The sequence below is a fragment of the Peromyscus californicus genome, unplaced genomic scaffold (assembly GCF_007827085.1).
Source record: "Peromyscus californicus insignis strain IS unplaced genomic scaffold, ASM782708v3 Scaffold_8__1_contigs__length_139910024, whole genome shotgun sequence".
NCBI classification, from domain to species: Eukaryota; Metazoa; Chordata; class Mammalia; order Rodentia; family Cricetidae; genus Peromyscus; species Peromyscus californicus.
In genome coordinates, this window is record NW_026294606.1 from 116,065,301 (window position 1) to 116,081,482 (window position 16,182).

Genomic DNA, 16,182 nt, shown 5'->3' on the forward strand with positions numbered 1-16,182 from the left:
GGCCTTGCGGCGGAGGGGGCGGAGCCCAGAGGACTACCGCAAACTGCGCCCGCCGGCTACGCGGTAAGTGCTGCAGGAGCCTGCTGGAACGCTCGGTCGTCCTAGTGCCCCAGTGCGGGTCCGCTTGTCAGACCTGCACCAAGTCAGAGCCCCAGGATCTCAGGGTCACTCCTGAGAGAGCTGAGCTGCACGTCAGCTGCAGAAGACCGGAGGGGCGGGTGGGGCGGGCTGTCGCCAGCAGGGACAGGGCTGCAACTGGATCCGGGCGTCTCAGCTCTGCAGGTTTCCGTGATCGGATCCCGAGGCTCCAGCCCCGCCCCTCCGTACCCACAGGCTCGGGCCCGAGGGCCCGCGGGTCCCCGGCAGGGGGCGGCCTCGCACCGTGCCGCCGGCTCCTCCGCAGCCGCCGCCCGGGCCGCGGCTCCTCCCCCGGCCCCGCCTCCCCTGCCTCGCGCCGCCCGCCAGTCCGCCGGTCTCTGCAGGATCGTCGGTCTGTCCGCTCGCTCGTCCCTCCGCTGCCCGGGTCCCGCTAGCCCGAGTGCGCGAGTCGATTCGTCGGTTCCGGCCGTCGCAAACCCGTCTCTCGCCCCTGGGCTGCCCGCCTCTGCTACGCGAGGCCGGGGATTGGCGGGGCGCGTAGGCCGCGCCGCCGCGGATGGAGCCGGAATAAAGAGGCAGCTGAGAAAGCAGCTGGTCTCCGCTCGCCCCGCGCCTGACCCCACGGGCGGCCTGGAGCAGGTGAGCTGCAGGGCATCCGGGGCTGCATCTGGGGGCCACTCCAGTGCCCACTGCACCTCGGCAGAGCCTCCTGAGCTCTGGGGCGGCCCAGGCTAGGCCTGGAAGCACAGTCGCTTCCCGGGCACGGTTTAAGGCTCTGGGGCCTTCCTCGGCCCGAGCCACCCCTTTCTCAGGCCTTTCCCGGGCCGCTGCGGCTGGGCCATCCAGAGCAAGAGCTGACAGGAGGCAGCCCAGCTGGGCCTGATGGGAGGTGACCAGCTTTCATTCAGTTACCCGGAGAAGAAGGACTGGGGTGGGGCGCAGGTGGGGGTTTCTCCTTGCCTTCCCTCCCCTCCCCTACTCTCTCCTGCCCTTTGCGGAGTGATCTGAAAGTGTTCCTGGCTTCACCTTTCTGGAGAAGGGTCAGAGTAGGCAGTGGGGTTGCTCCGGGAGGTGGGGAGTGGGGGTCGCCGCTGGGGCTGACAGCCATTCATACCCCCCCCAAAAAAAATAATAATAACAATAACAACAACAACAACACACAGTTGGATTGGTACAGTTAGACCAGACAGCGTTCAGAGCAGTCCACCTCTTATTTCTACCTTAGGAACGCTAGAATGACCTGCTGTAGCTGCTTGTTCATACTTCTTGGTACTATACCAACGCAGCAGCGCCTTTATTCCTTCCTTTCCCAGGAGATGCTGAGGATGACAACTTTTAGCTTGATTCTTTTGTTTCTTCAGCGGAACAGTTAGAAGCCAGACTGGCTTGTGGGGTCAATCTCTACCTTCTTCCTCTTAGAGAGAAAACTTACAGACTTTTCAATCTTAAGTGGCAGATGAGCCGAGAACCTGGAAAGGTTGCCTTTAGTTCCAAAAGTTCCTCCTTCTCTTTATGCTGCCTCAGAGTGGTGAATTAGAGATTTGCTGGGGTTGGGTGGGCTTTATCTTCCATTGATTACTGTGAGTGTTTTGGACCTGGAGGAGAAACACCCTGTGGCGAGCTTTATCATGTATAACTCAGGCAAACAGGACACTTTCTTACATCGTGTTCCTCTGGGAGATGATTAGAATAGAGAAGTTCAGCTTGAAGGATCTCCACGCTGGGTGGAAGATTTCCACGCCGGGTAGAGGATTCCCGGGCCGGGCAGAGGGTGGGGGGTCCACGCCGTGTGGGTCTATGAACCTCTCATTTAACCCTGCTTGCCAGTAGTTGAGGGCCCTGCAAGGCCATTCATCCTATTATAACTAGAGATACATGTGCCCAGGGAAAGGCCTGGAGTGCAGGTGAAGAGGATCATGGACCAGTCCCTTGAAGGAGAGGGTTTTTAGGTAGTCCTTAATACTGATGTCTTTAATATTAGCTCCCAGAGTCCGTTTGCCTTAGGACTGGTGCCTTGGGGGTGTGGCTTCCCTCTGCTAGCCAGCTTCTCTGGTCTCTAAGTAGTGGTGTCCTCATGTTAATGTGAAAGGGGCTGGCAGGCCTTTGGGACAGGCCACCCCAGACCCTGTGAGACACCTGACTGAATAAGGCCATATGGAAACTAGAGGGGATTTGTGGAGGCTGAGATGCCCTGCTCGAGAATGGGAAATTGAAGAAAATGGCCATGGGAATAGCTCCCTTCCCCTCTGCATGGAGGAGTGGAGCTGCTACCAGACTTCTTGGATACTATGTGAAGGGGGTAGGTTTGCAGCCTTGAGCATCTCCCCCCCCAAGGTAGCTTATGTCCATGCAGTGAGTGTAGGCGGCAGCACAGGAAAAGGGAAGGGAAGGGCCACTTGTTCCTACCTCAAGTTCACTGTGTCTCTCTTCCCTACAGAGCCGATTACTGGGGAAGGCAGAGCCTTCTTGGCATTGCTGGGACCCTGTCTCGAAGAGCCCCTGTCCTGTAAACACTGCCTTGTAGCTCTCTTCTTGGCTAATGACAAGGGCTATCTGACCAGTCTGCTCTGTGCCTTGTGTGAGGTTCTTGTCCGCCCCTGAGATCCGGTAGCTTCTCTCTCAGGGTTGGGTTCACCTTAAGCGGGAAACTGAAGCCATTACTGTCCAAACCCAGTTTCATCTTCCCAAGCATGTCGGAAAGCTGGCAGCAGCCGCCACAGGCGCAGCCACAACAGCCGCAGGCACCACAGCCTCAGCACCATGCAGAGCCACCACCGGCCCTGGCTGAACACTCGCTGCCCCCAGGAACAGCTGAGAACCCACTGGGCTGTGCTGTCTATGGCATACTTCTGCAACCTGACCCAGGCCTGCAGCCCCCACAGCATGCACCTCTGCCAGCAGGGGAGCCAGGCCCCAAATGTGGTGTGTGTGGCCATGACCTGGCACACCTCGCCAGCCCACACGAGCACCAGTGCCTGGCAGGCCATGACCGCTCATTCCAGTGCACACAGTGTCTCAAGATATTCCATCAGGCCACCGACCTGCTGGAACACCAGTGTGTGCAGGCTGAGCAGAAGCCTTTTGTCTGCGGTGTCTGCAAAATGGGCTTCTCCCTGCTCACCTCACTGGCCCAGCACCACAGCTCCCACACTGGCATGGTGAAGTGCTCCATCTGCGATAAGACCTACAAGCCAGCTGAGGGCGCTGAACCAGCCACCACTACTGCCCCGTCGCTGCCCCCAGCACCTCCACCCACTAATGTGGCCCCCGCGGAACAACCCGAAAAGCCCTATAGCTGCCCCATCTGCCAGAAACCCTTCAAGCACCTGTCGGAGCTCTCCCGGCACGAGCGGATCCACACTGGAGAGAAGCCGTACAAGTGCACGCTGTGTGACAAGAGCTTCAGTCAGTCCTCCCACCTGGTGCACCACAAGCGCACACACAGCTCCGAGCGGCCCTACAAGTGTGCTGTCTGCGAGAAAACCTTCAAGCACCGCTCCCACCTGGTGCGCCACATGTACGCACATTCGGGGGAGCACCACCTGTTCCGCTGCAACGTGTGCGAGCTGCATTTCAAAGAGTCCTCCGAGTTGTTGCAGCACCCTTGCACCCCGAGCGGTGAGCGGCCCTTTCGCTGCGGCGAGTGCCAGAAGGCCTTCAAGAGGCCATCGGACCTGCGGCAGCATGAGCGCACCCACAGTGCCGAGCGGCCTTTCAAGTGTGACCTGTGCCCCATGGGCTTCAAGCAGCAGTATGCGCTGATGCGGCACCGGCGCACTCACAAGACGGAAGAACCCTTTAAGTGTGGCCTGTGTGAGAAGGGCTTTGGGCAGCCCAGCCACCTGCTCTACCACCAGCACGTGCACACCCTGGAGACCCTCTTCAAGTGCCCCGTGTGCCAGAAGGGCTTTGACCAGTCTGCTGAGCTGCTGCGGCACAAGTGCCTGCCGAGCTCCACAGAGCGGCCCTTCAAGTGCCCGGTGTGTAACAAGGCCTACAAGCGGGCATCTGCGCTGCAGAAGCACCAGCTGTCTCACTGCGCTGCAGCGGAGAAGCCTCTGCGCTGCACCCTGTGTGAGCGCCGCTTTTTCTCCTCCTCGGAGTTTGTGCAGCACCGCTGTGACCCTGCCCGGGAGAAACCACTCAAATGCCCGGACTGTGAGAAGCGCTTCAAGTACGCTTCCGACCTGCAGCGTCACCGGCGGGTGCACACGGGTGAGAAGCCCTACAAGTGCCCCAACTGCGATAAAGCCTTCAAGCAGCGCGAGCATCTCAACAAGCACCAGGGAGTGCACGCCCGCGAGCAGCAGTTCAAGTGTGTGTGGTGTGGCGAGCGCTTCCTGGATGTGGCGCTGCTCCAGGAGCACAGTGCCCAGCACAGCGCGGCGGCCGCAGCTGCGGAGGGCGCCTACCAGGTGGCGGCCTGCCTGCCCTAAGGCCCGGGGCCACCACCTGCCCTGTCTAGTCTCGCCTGCTTGCAGCTGCATAGCAGCAAGCCTGTCAGCCAGCTCCCTCCTCGGTGAGGACCGAAGGGTCCTGGGCAGGTGGAGGGTGTGCATGTTCAGTACCGGCACCAGCCCGGCCATCGGAGGAGCCAAACTGCTGTGGCCAGACCAGATCCCACTGACCCCTTGCGCACGACAGGACTTGCTTTCTGAGAGTCTGCTGTCCTCCTTACCTGTAAGGAACTTGAATCCCACCTGTAGTCAGGTACCTCTCTGCCCCAGGTATGAGGGATGCCAACCCAGCCTTCCCAAATTGTTCAGCCTAGTTAGAAGCCAGGTGGCTTGGCAAGAAGAAAATAGGGTTTCTCCTCAAATTGTTTTTTTTTTGCGGGGAAAGGCCAGCTTTGTGACAGTTCTGGAGACTTAGAGTGTAGACCGTGAGCTGCAGTCCTCTGACTGCCCAGCTAGAATGAATGTGCCCCAACCCGAGTTTCTGATAGTTAAGCTATGTAGGTAGGATAGGAGTCTTTGGGCAGGGTCTGCTTGGAGATGAGGGGTCCAGTCAGGGTGGGGGAAGCAGGAACATTCCATGACACCCTCAGGTCAGCCCGTGCTGTCGGCAGGGAAAGGGACAAAAGCAGCCTGTGTGCTGAGGGTGATCCCGAGTCTGTGGAAGCCCCCTCCTGGCTGTGAGTAGTTCTAAGCTTCAGGGAAAGTAACGTTCCCTTTGAGCTGCTGTTGTAGGAGGGGAGGGCTGTTAGTCCCCTTTCCCCCCTAGCCTCATGTCGGAGGTGGGGAGGAAGGAGAACTAAACCCATGATTTCCCCAGTAGTTATAAACAGGTCCCTTCTTCCCAAATTGTGTGAACCAAAGTGTCGGGGGCTCAGAGTCGTAGCGTCAGCTTGTCCCAGCCCTGCCTGAGGGCCCAATGGAGTTCTGAGTACCCAGGGTGAGGAATGGCTTCTCACCCCACAGAGCCCTTCTAGCCCATGGATTCCATGAGCCATCAGTCCGGCTGTGGGCTTGGGCCCTAAGGATCTTCTGTTGCCAAAACAACCTGCTCTCCTTTGAGTCCTAGAGTCTTCTTAGGTCTTTGGCTACTCACAGCCTGCCTCCTATGACAAACTTGGGAACACAGGGATAAAGGAGCCTGTGGGCAGCATTCTTAGCAGGTACATGATCAACTACATCACTGGACGGCCAGAGCCACCTCAAGAGCCAGGAGGGCCTTTGTTGTCAAAGTCATCATTCTGAACCCAGCCCTGCCCATGCCCTTCTCAGCCCCCCTCTCCCTATCCATGAGTCTTGAAAGAGGACTGACCAGCACCCGAGCCAAGGGCCAGATGGGTAGGAGGATACCACACACCTCTCCTCTGAAAGTCCAGCTGGCCGCATGCACCTGCTCTGTCTGCCCAGGTTCTCGCCTGTGTCCACAAAGGCAGGTTAACACTCCTCTTGGGCTGAATCTTGGTCACAAAGCCTCAAAAGACTGGAACTCAGGCTTACAACAGTCCAGTCCTACTTGCTAATTTTTTCCTTTCATTTTGCATTCTAAAAGCAGTTTGTTATACTATTCATAACATTGTATAGCATAATTTCATGTCATTTTGGATCATATATAAATATGAGAGTTTGGAATTTTTCAAAGGATGACTCCATTTTAGGCAGCCATGTTGATGTTACCCCACAGTGAGTTTGATGTGTTCTCTGGAAGTAAAGCGTGGCCCGCTGCCGCCCCAGCTCTCCCACCTCTTCTTTCCAAAGGGAACGATGGGAAAGGCAGAGGCTTACACAGGCCAGAGTGGCAGGCTGGGGCTAGGCTTGAAGCCTGAGCTTTGAGGCTGTGTGACCTTGGACTGGTCACTTAACCTCTTAGGGACACAGTTGCCTCATCTGTCAAAAACCAAAAAACAGATTGGGAGGTTAACTTACCTCGCTGTTGTGAGAATTGCATGGAGACATTGTTGAGACTCTGAGGGAAAGCTATGGACAAGCTGATGGGAACCAAGTGCAATATACCTCACCCCACCTGACTTTAAGGTTTAACCATAGCCCTTGAGGAGGGAGCTGGACCATGAGAAACCAGCAGCTCATGAAAGGCCAGAAGCTGGAGATGGCAAAACAATTTATTCAGGTGCTTCCTGGAACAGTGGTAAACTCACCTAGCCCAGCTAGCCTGCTCTACCATTCGGTCTGCCCTGCCGTGATCCCTTGGTAGACCAAACCCAGTGCCTTTACCTCAGTCCTTCCACACATTTTTTACTCCATTCTTGCCCATAGCAGTCTGTCTGCAACTCACATACTTTGCATTTCTCAAAGGTCAGGGTGGGGCTAGAGAGGGGGAGAAATAGCCCTCAACCTGGCATCTGAGAGCCAAGGGCGCCCTGTCCTAGGTAAAGGTAGGAAGTTCAAAGGACATGGAGCTACCTATACCACAAGTGTTTCTAAGACTGTGACCCAGACCCCATGCTTCTCTCATCCCCCGTGTGGCCCTGAGAAGCCAGGAGGTTCCTTCCTGTCGCTTCTACCACTCGGCAGCTAACAGCAAGGGACCTTTGTGTCTGTGCCGTGCTCAAGACCCAGCTTGTTTTCTGGTGTGGCCTAGATAAAACTGCTTGGTGGCCAGCAATGGCCTGAACATTCCTTTGTCCAGACCATTTGGAGGCCCAGGGATTGTCAAAGCCACACAGTGGTAAGTGGCCTGGAGTTCCACCTGCACAGAGGTGCAAGACAGGCAGTGTGGTCAGGACATCCCTGACATTCTGGCTCCAGGTCACTTTTCTAGCTAGGACTGTCCCTGACACCCAATCTGGCTAGGGGATCAAGGCAACAAAGTGCTCCCCCTGCCCCAGCCAGTGTTTAGCTCCTTGACAGATCCAAACTACTGTTGTCCACCTTCCCAGGCAGGCAGAGAGGAGGGTCCTTAAAGGGCCTGCACCTCCTTCCTGGCTCATAACCCTGCTCTTCCTCCAGAGCAGACTCCCATCCCATCCTGGACTATTGACCCTGTGGCAATCCACCCAAGGCCCCCCGACCAGACTCTGGTGATGAGGTCTGCAGCGTCCCATCCTGAAGCAAGCATTTTGTTTCTGAGAGGTCACACCCCCAGGAAGAGCCCTGGCTTCTGTCAGTCAACATCTCCAGAGGTTTCGTGTCCTGTAAACGTTGGTCTGTGTAGGGGCAGGCTTGTGGGGTCTCTCTCTCCACTATGTCCTCACCCCACCGTGGCTCTGCATTCCTGCCGTAGTTCCTCCACGACCATAACCGAGCACCTGCTGTTTTCAGGCACAAAGCAAGAACTGCAGATGAGAGTTTAAAGGGTTTCGTGAATCAAGGAGTAGGGCTGAGGAGAAGGCCCGGTTAGTGCGGTCCCTGCTGCTCAAGCATGAGGACCTGAGTTGGGATGCCCAGAGCCTGTATGGTTGTAACCCTAGGCTGGGGACACAGGTGGGGGACTGACAGGACATACGAACATTCCTGGAGCTCCTACCAGTCAGTCTAGCCATTTGGTGAACACTGGGTACAGTGAGACCCTGTCTCGAAAAATGAGGTGGGGAGTGATTGAAGATGCTGATGTTGACCTCTAGTCTCCCCATGTCCATGCACCCACAGGCAAACACAAAGCAAAAATGGCCACTGACATCTGGGACTGGAACCTTCACCACACCCCATCTCACTTGGGCCTGTCCTGCTGTCAGCCCCAGACCCTGGACTATGATGCACCTTCCCCATGTTGCTCTGTAATAAACACTACTGTTCCTTTGTAGTAGAAATTTCATTCAGTCCAAATGTGCTTGCATTGGCTCTGGAGGCCCCAGACCCCATTCCTGAACCTCATAATGGTGGTAAAAGGAGCTGGCAACCAAGCCCTACTGGCCAGAGATGTGAATCCCCTGAAACAGCCGAGGCCCCTGTGCTTGTGGTCTTGAGAAGAACGGGAGGAGGAGCATGTGAGGCCTTTTGAGATTGGATAGGAAGGGGTGGGGAAAGCATTTCTGGTGGAAATGTGGCTTTGAACAAAGTTTGGGAGACAAGATCCTAAGGTAGGACAGACCAGCAAGGAGGCATGCTGGGGTCTGTGGTAAAGGCCAGGGAACTGAATTGTGTTCAGGTCCAAAGGCCTAGAGATGAGGTCATGCTGTCTGCACTATCCCCAAGGTTACAGCAGCAGTAAAGATTTCTGATGGGATCTGTTTATAATGAGCCATGAACCCCTGAAGAGGAGGGCAAGGCCGTGAGGTAGTAGCCACTGCTAGTACTGAGAGCAAATGTCCTTCTCAGGCTAGTCTCAAACTCCTGGGCTGTTTGTCATGCCTCAGCCTCCAGATCATCTGGGACTGTATGTGTATGCCTTGGCTTCTTAGTTTTCTAATGGGACATCCCTTCTAAGCCCTGGTCTTTGTCCCCAGTCCCAGGAAGCCCCCGTGCTTTCCTCCCCACACGTGGCCTGTTCGTCGGAGCAGGAAAGAAGTAGAAGGCAGTGGTCACAATCCCACTGCCTTCGATTCCCAGCAATCACACCTTCCTCAAGCCCATTTATTAGATGTATGTGAATGAGTGTTTTACCTGCGTGTATGTATGTGCACCACCTGCGTGCCTGGTGCCCCTGGAGGTCAGAAGAGGGGGCTTATATCCCCAGAAATTAAGAGTTCAGATGGTTTTGAGCCTCCATGTGGGTGCTGAGAACTGAACCTGGGTTCTCCAGAGCAGCAGCCAGCACTCAGCCTCTTCAGCCCCAAGTCCATTTACTTAACCAGCTATACAATGGATTTAAACGACTTACCTCATGGGGACTGTGAAGCGCTTAAAAACTTAATAAAAAGTATGTACACAAGTGGTTTTGCTTATGCTTTCTATGCCCTTAGTTCTTAGGCACAGTTTCTGTTTCTTGTATTTATAAAGTTGGTGTTAGATGCACAGCCAGTGGACAGGAACCTCAATTACTGCTGTGGGCTGACCCTTGCGGCGTCCTGGACTAGAGGAATGTGGCTTGGGCTTTAAAGGGCTTGGCCTGCCTACCTGTTTTTCCCACTGGACTCAAAACACTAGTAAAGCCGGGGTGGCCGCTTGTCTGTGTCACCTGAGCTTCAGTAGATCGCTGGCCCAGGCAAAGGCCTCAAAGCTGGGCCACATTATGTGGTGAACTTTCCTAGTCAGACTGGGTCAAGGACGCAGGCCCAGAAAAAACAAATTAAATAAATCCCAGTCACCCAGTTCCTCCTTGCCAGTCAGCGTGTTCGCTAGCATTCCTGTGACCATTCTCACCCAAGGCAGGACGGCAGCATCCCTGCTGGGAACCTTGGGCACGTCCATTTCTTCTCTGTCATTTGGAAGGAACACCCCAGGTGGCTCTGCCATTGGCTTCCCAAAGCTCTCCACTGGATTTGCATGAAGGAGGCAAATCCTCCCCATGTCTCTGCCCTGTTGTCAGCAGAACACCAAATCCTAGAGGATGATGTATTCTGACCCGTGAGGCCATTTTCCTCCCGATTCCTTCCTCCTGAGACCTTAGCCTTGCATGCAGCCACCGTGCAGTGGATTCAGGAAGGAAAGGGAGTGAGTGATGCGTTCCTAACCCCTATGGATGCCAACTTTGCTGAGGATAAGACGAAAACAAGGGGTCTATCCTTGGAAGACACAACGGCATGTGGACATGTGACTTCGAACATGATTTCAAGTTCGGGGGTATCTCAGACTCCAGGGAAACTCCAGGAACAGAAATCCCATTCTGAGTTCTTGAGCTTAGTGGCTATTTGTCCCAACTGGGACCTCTCCCTGCAGTTTGCCCTCTGGCGGGGTGAGGCATGGAAGGCCCAGGAGCTATGTACAGATGCCAGCTGCCCTAACCTAGCACTAGGCTGTGAGACCCTCTTCACTGGGGGTTCCCCTGCACCTAAGCCATCATGGCCACTATCACAGAAGGGGCTCAGGACTAGGGTGTATGTTGAGGGAAAAATGAGGGCTAGTAGAGCAAATGGCCTTCTATTTAGGCGATAAATTTCTAGTGCCTTGAAGAGCCCAGAATGTTCTCACACACCTCATCCAAGTTTATATTTGAAACCTGCTGCTTCATAGGGAATAGATGGTACAAGGCTAATCTGCTCACTTCCCTGCAGGGAAGCGCTGGGTACCAGGAACCCCCAAAGCACACCAGTATGGTAAGGACTCCAGGGAGGTGTCACAGATCCCTCTCTTGGCCCCTCCTTTTCTCGTAGTGCTCAAACTCAGGTGGAGGTTGCAAATTCAGGATCTTGGTTAGGGGTCACAAGTAAGGGACCAGGAGCATAAGAGAAGCCCAGATCCCAGCCTGCCTGTGCCTCAACCCCAGCTAGACTTGAGGCTTAGGTGCTGACAGTCTACCCAAGGCCACAAGACATCCTTCACCAGCCCCTACATACCCTCTTCCCATTCCCCAGGAGTTGGCGAAGAGCAGACAAGGGTAATACACTATCAACTGTGTTCCTGACCCTTCCCCAGACCACCCCCCCCACACACACACAGAGGCCTCCGACCTCTCCAAAGAAGCATTATGTTTATTTCTTGAACTGAACTCCTGGGGAGATGGGTGGTGCCACCGTATGCCCTATGTCCTGCTAGGGGACCTGAGGTGGCACAGTCCAGCCACAGAGGGATCAGCCTTTCCCCCCCCACAGATTAATGCCAGGGAGTCAGATAGTTAACGCGACTGTGGAGAGAAAGAGAGGTGAGATGAGGACTCCAGAGTGCCCTGAAGAAAACTCACGTTTTTCTTCCCTCACTCCATCCCCACCCCAAAGCCCACCTCTCTACCCCCAAGGATCTAAAAAACAGTTTCCATCTAGGCTATGTGCCCAAGAGCCTTCAATGGCTCCCTATTTCCTTTTGCATGTTTTTGGCTATTTTCTTCATCTCTAATTTACCTCATACTATTTCCCAATGACTCCTCAACGTCAGTTGCTTCATGGGTTTTCAATCATGTACGAATCTACTTTGGCATCACACAGTAACAAAACCCAAAGTTTTTCTGTGTATGGGCTGGGGGAAGGCAACTTTCAGGAATAGGAAGGGGCAACACTCTGGATGCTACAAGCTAGAGGTGAAGCGGAGTGTGTGCTGTAGGGAGAGACAGAGTGTATGGTTGTGCGAGTGGGGGCAGGTGTGTGTGTGTGTGTGTGTGTGTGTGTGTGTGTGTGTGTGTGTGTGTGTGTGTGTGTGTGTGTCTCGCACCACGGAGTCTGCCGCACAGGGTGAGGCTGGAGGGATGCATTAGAGTTTCTCATCAGCACTTCCACTTTGTATCTGACCCTGTTGGGGGCGCTACCATGCAGCGGGAAGCAGATGGCAGTTCCTTCCTTCTCCATTCTCCCAGGTCCCCCACCTTCCGGCCTCCTCTGGGCCAATCCTGGTGGGAAATGCACCCCTAGCCCCGGCCCACTAAGCTACAGGTTGAGCGCTGGTCGAGCATCCTCAGGCCCCGCCCCCAGGGGGCGTGACCGGCTGCGGCCAGGGCGGGGCCATTGTCTACCTGTAGTGGGAGCCAAAGCGTCGGAATGCGTTCCTGCAAAAAGAACGGAGAAGAATCCTGCTGAACTCGGCTCCCAGAGCTTGAAGGTGCCAGGCACCCGCTGACAGGTGCCGATTTGGTAGAAATTAAGTATCTACCCAACACCTACGATCCCCCTCCCCTGCTCAGGGATTGGGGTCCCGAAGGGGTCCTGCGTGGTATCACTTACAGCGAGTCGAAAGGCATGGGCTTCTGTCCATAGCGGTCCAGGCTGGGGTTCTGGTTGAGGCAGTACTGGGGCGGGCCACAGGGATGGGGACCCGTAAGCCCTCAGGGCGCGGACCCAAGCAGCCACTCCCTCCCAGCCACCCCGGCCGGGTCAGCGTGCATCCTTCCCTACCCGCCAGTTCTGGGTCACGTCAGGCTTCAAGTACCGCACCGCGTAGCCACTGAAACTCTCCACTGTGGAGAGAACCCACCTTGGGGACCTAGATCCGAACAAACCTGGCCCGCCCTCATCTAAGCCCCGCCCCACCCGAGCCCTGCTAGTCTCTCAGGCCCAGCCCCAGCGGCTTCCCCGACCCCCCACCCCGGTCCCTGTGCCTGCGTTGCTGGTCCTTGGACCCATGAACCTCATCCTTGCTTTCGACGCGCCACCGAACTGCAGGAGATCCCCTCCTCTCAAGAGCGCCCCTTGTGATTGGTAGACTGACCCCTTTTGTTGGCGCAAGGCAGCTTGAACTCCCCGGACCTGGACACGAATTTAGACCAATCTTCGATGGCACGCGTGTAGCAGGGCCAGTCGACCCGGTTGATGCCTGGCGCGATGGGCACCATCTTCCCTTCGCGGTACTTGTGGCAGAGCTTCCGGCCGGTCGCTGTGAAGTCCTACGGAATGATGGATCGGAATGGCAGATGCAAGATCCTGGGGCGCTTCTTAGGCCTGAGCTGACATTAAGCCCATTGAACTAAGGGAATGCAGGAAACCAGGGCCTGGATTGGCGTGGAAGTCCCAGATAGGCAGCTTATATGCTCAGGCATTAAGGCCTTGAACCAGAGATGCCTGGGCCCGGGTACAGACTGGTGCTACTGAGCCCATCCAGGGCTGAAGACAAAGGACACTCACCAGGCATTGCAGAGGTTTGTTGGGGACTCCCAGGAGTGTGAAGTGGGCCTTGTTAAAGTCATCTGTTGAAAGATGATAAAGTTGTCTCTTTCGGGAACCCTTACAGGCCCACACTAGAGGTCCACACTATGCACCTTAAGAGAAAAATGTTTTGCCAGGTGTGGTGGCACATGACTTTACTCCCAGCTCTCAGGAGTTCAAGGCTGGCCTGATTCTACGTATCACGTTCGAGGCCAGCCAGGGCTACATAGTGAGAGTCTGTCTCAAAGGAAAAAAACAATGTTAGTTTTTATACATTTAAGATAAAACAATATTGCCGGGCAGTGGTGGCACACGCCTTTAGTCCCAGCACTCGGGAAGCAGAGGCAGGCTGATCTCTGTGAGTTCGAGGCCAGCCTGGTCTCCAAAGCGAGTTCCAGGAAAGGCACAAAGCTACACAGAGAAACCCTGTCTCAAAAAGCCAAAAAAAAAAAAAAACACCCAAAAACAAAAACAAAAAACCATAAAACAATATCGATATCTTTTACAATAAAACTCAATAGAGATCAATATGAAAACTTAGAAGTACTAGAAAAAAATGTGGACAAATTCCTCTATAAACCTGGGACAGAAGCTGGGCAGTGGTGGCGCACGTCTTTAATCCCAGCACTCGGGAGGCAGAGGCAGGCGGATCTCTGTGAGTTTGAGGCCAGCCTGGGCTACAGAGCAAGTTTTAGGACAGTCAGGACTACACAGAGAAACCCTGTCCTGAAAAACAAAAAGACAAAACAAAACAAAAAGGTCAAAAGTCAATAGTACATGGTTCTCCAGGGCCTGGTTGGGTAGACAGATGGAACTAGAAAAGATCAAGTTGAGTGAAGTAACCCAGCCCCACAAAGATAAACGCCACACATTCTCTCTCCTCTGAAGTTTCTAGCTTCAGGTCTTTGGATGGGAGTCCATAACCTGGAGTAACGACGGAAACCAGGAAAATAAGAAGAGAACACAGGTGGGAGGTGACAGAGAAGGAAACAGAGTACAAGTGAGGTGAAGGAGGAAGTGGGAGAAACAGAGGGCCATTGATGGGGGGGGGGGTAAACACAGATAGAGGGGGGAGGGATAGAATAACAATAAAGATATCATACTATTATTTAACCACATAAAAATACCCATAATATGGGCTGGAGAGATGGCTCAGAGGTTAAGAACACTGGCTGCTCTTCCAGAGGTCCTGAGTTCAATTCCCAGCACCCATATGGTGGCTCACAACCATCTGTAATGAGATCTAATGCCCTCTTCTGGCCTGCAGGCATACATGCAAGCAGAATACTGTATACATAATAAATAAATAAATCTGTAAATTAATTAATTAAATAAAACAGGGTTTCTCTGTGTAGTTTCGGTGCCTGTCCTGGATCTCACTCTGTAGACCAGGCTGGCCTCGAACTCATAGAGATGCGCCTGGCTCTGCCTCCGGAGTGCTGGGATTAAAGGCATGCACCACCACCACCCGGCCTCCAGGGGAGATTTTAAGGTGTGTTGGTTAAGAGATATTGTGGTGTTGTTAACTTTCCTAGATATGGTAATGGTATCCTGTCATGAAGGAGGCTGTTCTTGCCATTGGGAACTACCTGGCAAAGCTTTGCATACGTGTGTGTGTGTGTGTGTGTGTGTGTGTGTGTGTGTGTGTGTGTCTGAGAGAGAGAGAGAGAGAAGAAAAAGGAGATGAGGAGGAGGGAGAGGAAAGGGGGTACAGGAGAGAGATGGGGAGAGAGACAGATGGAGAAAGGGAGGAAAGCCAGAGCGATGGCGTGTGAATACAAACGCACTGAACAGACCTTGGGGTGGACAGAGGGAAAGAGCAAAAGACCGTGTTTCTATATTGAGTGTGGTGGTTGTGGGCCACCAATCTCTGCTGATCCAGAAGTTGAACAGGGAGGATAGCTTGAGTCCAGGAGTTCAAGGCCAGCCAGGACAACACAGCAAGTCATTGTCTCAAAGAAAGGATGGCATGGGGAGGTAGCTCAGATAGTGAGGTGCTGGCTGTATAAACACGAGGACCAAGCTCTGGTCCCAGCACCCACATAAAAAGCTGAGCGTGGTGGTGCACACTTGTCTTTATAGTGTGGGGAGAAAAGACAGGAGGATCCCGATGTGTTCTGGCCAGCCAGTCTAGCTAGCTGACGAACAGCAACCGAAGAACACCACCTGAGGTCATTCTCTGAATTCTATGTGCACACACACACACACACACACACACACACGCACACGCACACGCACCGCTTGAGCCCTCCTCTACCCCATGACAGGCCAGTAAGAAGATCAGGCATGTCTGAGACAGGAGGAGCAGAGTTTAAGGCCAGCCTGGGCTACATGTTGCGATGCAGTAGGGGAGACACCTCCAGAATTGCAAGCCAAAGAAACCCTATTTTGTTAAAACCTAAAGGAAATAAAAGAACACTGCCACCCACAGCAGCAGCCCAGGGTCATCTGCTGATCAGCCATGCAGTACAGGCAACCTGCTCCTCACCCTTAGTTCATATTGCCTCACATAGCCCGGGGAGGCAGACTCTGTACGCTCTCCATTTTTCTACTCAGGAAGTAGAGGCCAGACCTTGGAGGAACTTTCTGGAAGGGAGTAGAGAGCTGGACCGACCTCTATCATTCTTTCACTTGCCCCCAGCCTTTTCCGCCAAGATCTCTATCTTGCGAGCAACCCTTGCTCCAAAGGCAAACGGGAGACCCTGAGCTGCGGGTGGCCACATGGCCTGACCTTTGGAGCAGTAGGTGGAAGACTGGGAGTGCTCATCCGAGAGGCAGCCCTTGACAGTGTCCATATCCATGCGCCGCAGGGTGGGCAGGATGGGGTGGTAGAGTTGGTGCTTCACGCCGGCAAGTGGGTTACGCACGCGCTCTATCGGGAGGAGGATGGCTGGCGAAGCGTACACGTGGGCGGAGCCATCGTCCCAGGGCTCCAGGTCGATGATGCGGGCCATCGCTGGGGAGCAGAGGGGTTGAGTTAGATGCCCTTCCATATAGGCACATGTTCT

At 54.5% G+C, this 16,182-nt stretch overlaps 3 protein-coding genes across 4 annotated transcripts in view; 2 read left to right on the top strand and 1 right to left on the bottom strand.

The window, feature by feature from the left end:
- The first annotated feature begins 15 nt into the window (after window positions 1-15).
- Znf319 (zinc finger protein 319) lies at window positions 16-8,322 on the top strand. Its single transcript, XM_052727314.1, has 2 exons — window positions 16-63; window positions 2,537-8,322. The coding sequence occupies exon 2, from the start codon at window positions 2,790-2,792 to the stop codon at window positions 4,533-4,535; it is 1,746 nt and encodes a 581-aa protein (XP_052583274.1). The 5' UTR covers window positions 16-63; window positions 2,537-2,789; the 3' UTR covers window positions 4,536-8,322.
- The window catches only part of LOC128103185 (cyclic nucleotide-gated cation channel beta-1-like), a 36,899-nt gene continuing 20,786 nt past the window's right edge, over window positions 70-16,182 (top strand). For both annotated transcript variants that reach the window (XM_052727315.1, XM_052727316.1), the window contains exon 1: window positions 70-738. The gene's annotated coding sequence lies outside the window, so the exon portion shown is untranslated. The remainder of the gene's footprint in view (window positions 739-16,182) is intronic.
- Window positions 11,090-16,128, bottom strand: Tepp (testis, prostate and placenta expressed). The gene is made up of 7 exons (XM_052727322.1): window positions 15,906-16,128; window positions 13,154-13,215; window positions 12,741-12,915; window positions 12,428-12,489; window positions 12,257-12,321; window positions 12,049-12,081; window positions 11,090-11,229 (listed from the first exon to the last, which is right to left on the bottom strand). Exons 1-7 carry the CDS (start codon window positions 16,126-16,128, stop codon window positions 11,199-11,201), a joined length of 651 nt encoding a protein of 216 aa, XP_052583282.1. The 3' UTR covers window positions 11,090-11,198.

Bases quoted from the DNA above. Each gene is read 5' to 3' on its own strand.
- Znf319 (XM_052727314.1), top strand. From the start codon at position 2,790: ATGTCGGAAAGCTGGCAGCAGCCGCCACAGGCGCAGCCACAACAGCCG.
- Tepp (XM_052727322.1), bottom strand. From the start codon at position 16,128: ATGGCCCGCATCATCGACCTGGAGCCCTGGGACGATGGCTCCGCCCAC. The intron at 12,490-12,740 runs GTCAGTCTACCA...TTCTCTCCACAG, and splicing joins GCCTTGCGCCAACAAAAGGG to TGGAGAGTTTCAGTGGCTAC. The intron at 12,322-12,427 runs GTAGGGAAGGAT...GGCCCGCCCCAG, and splicing joins ACGTGACCCAGAACTGGCGG to TACTGCCTCAACCAGAACCC.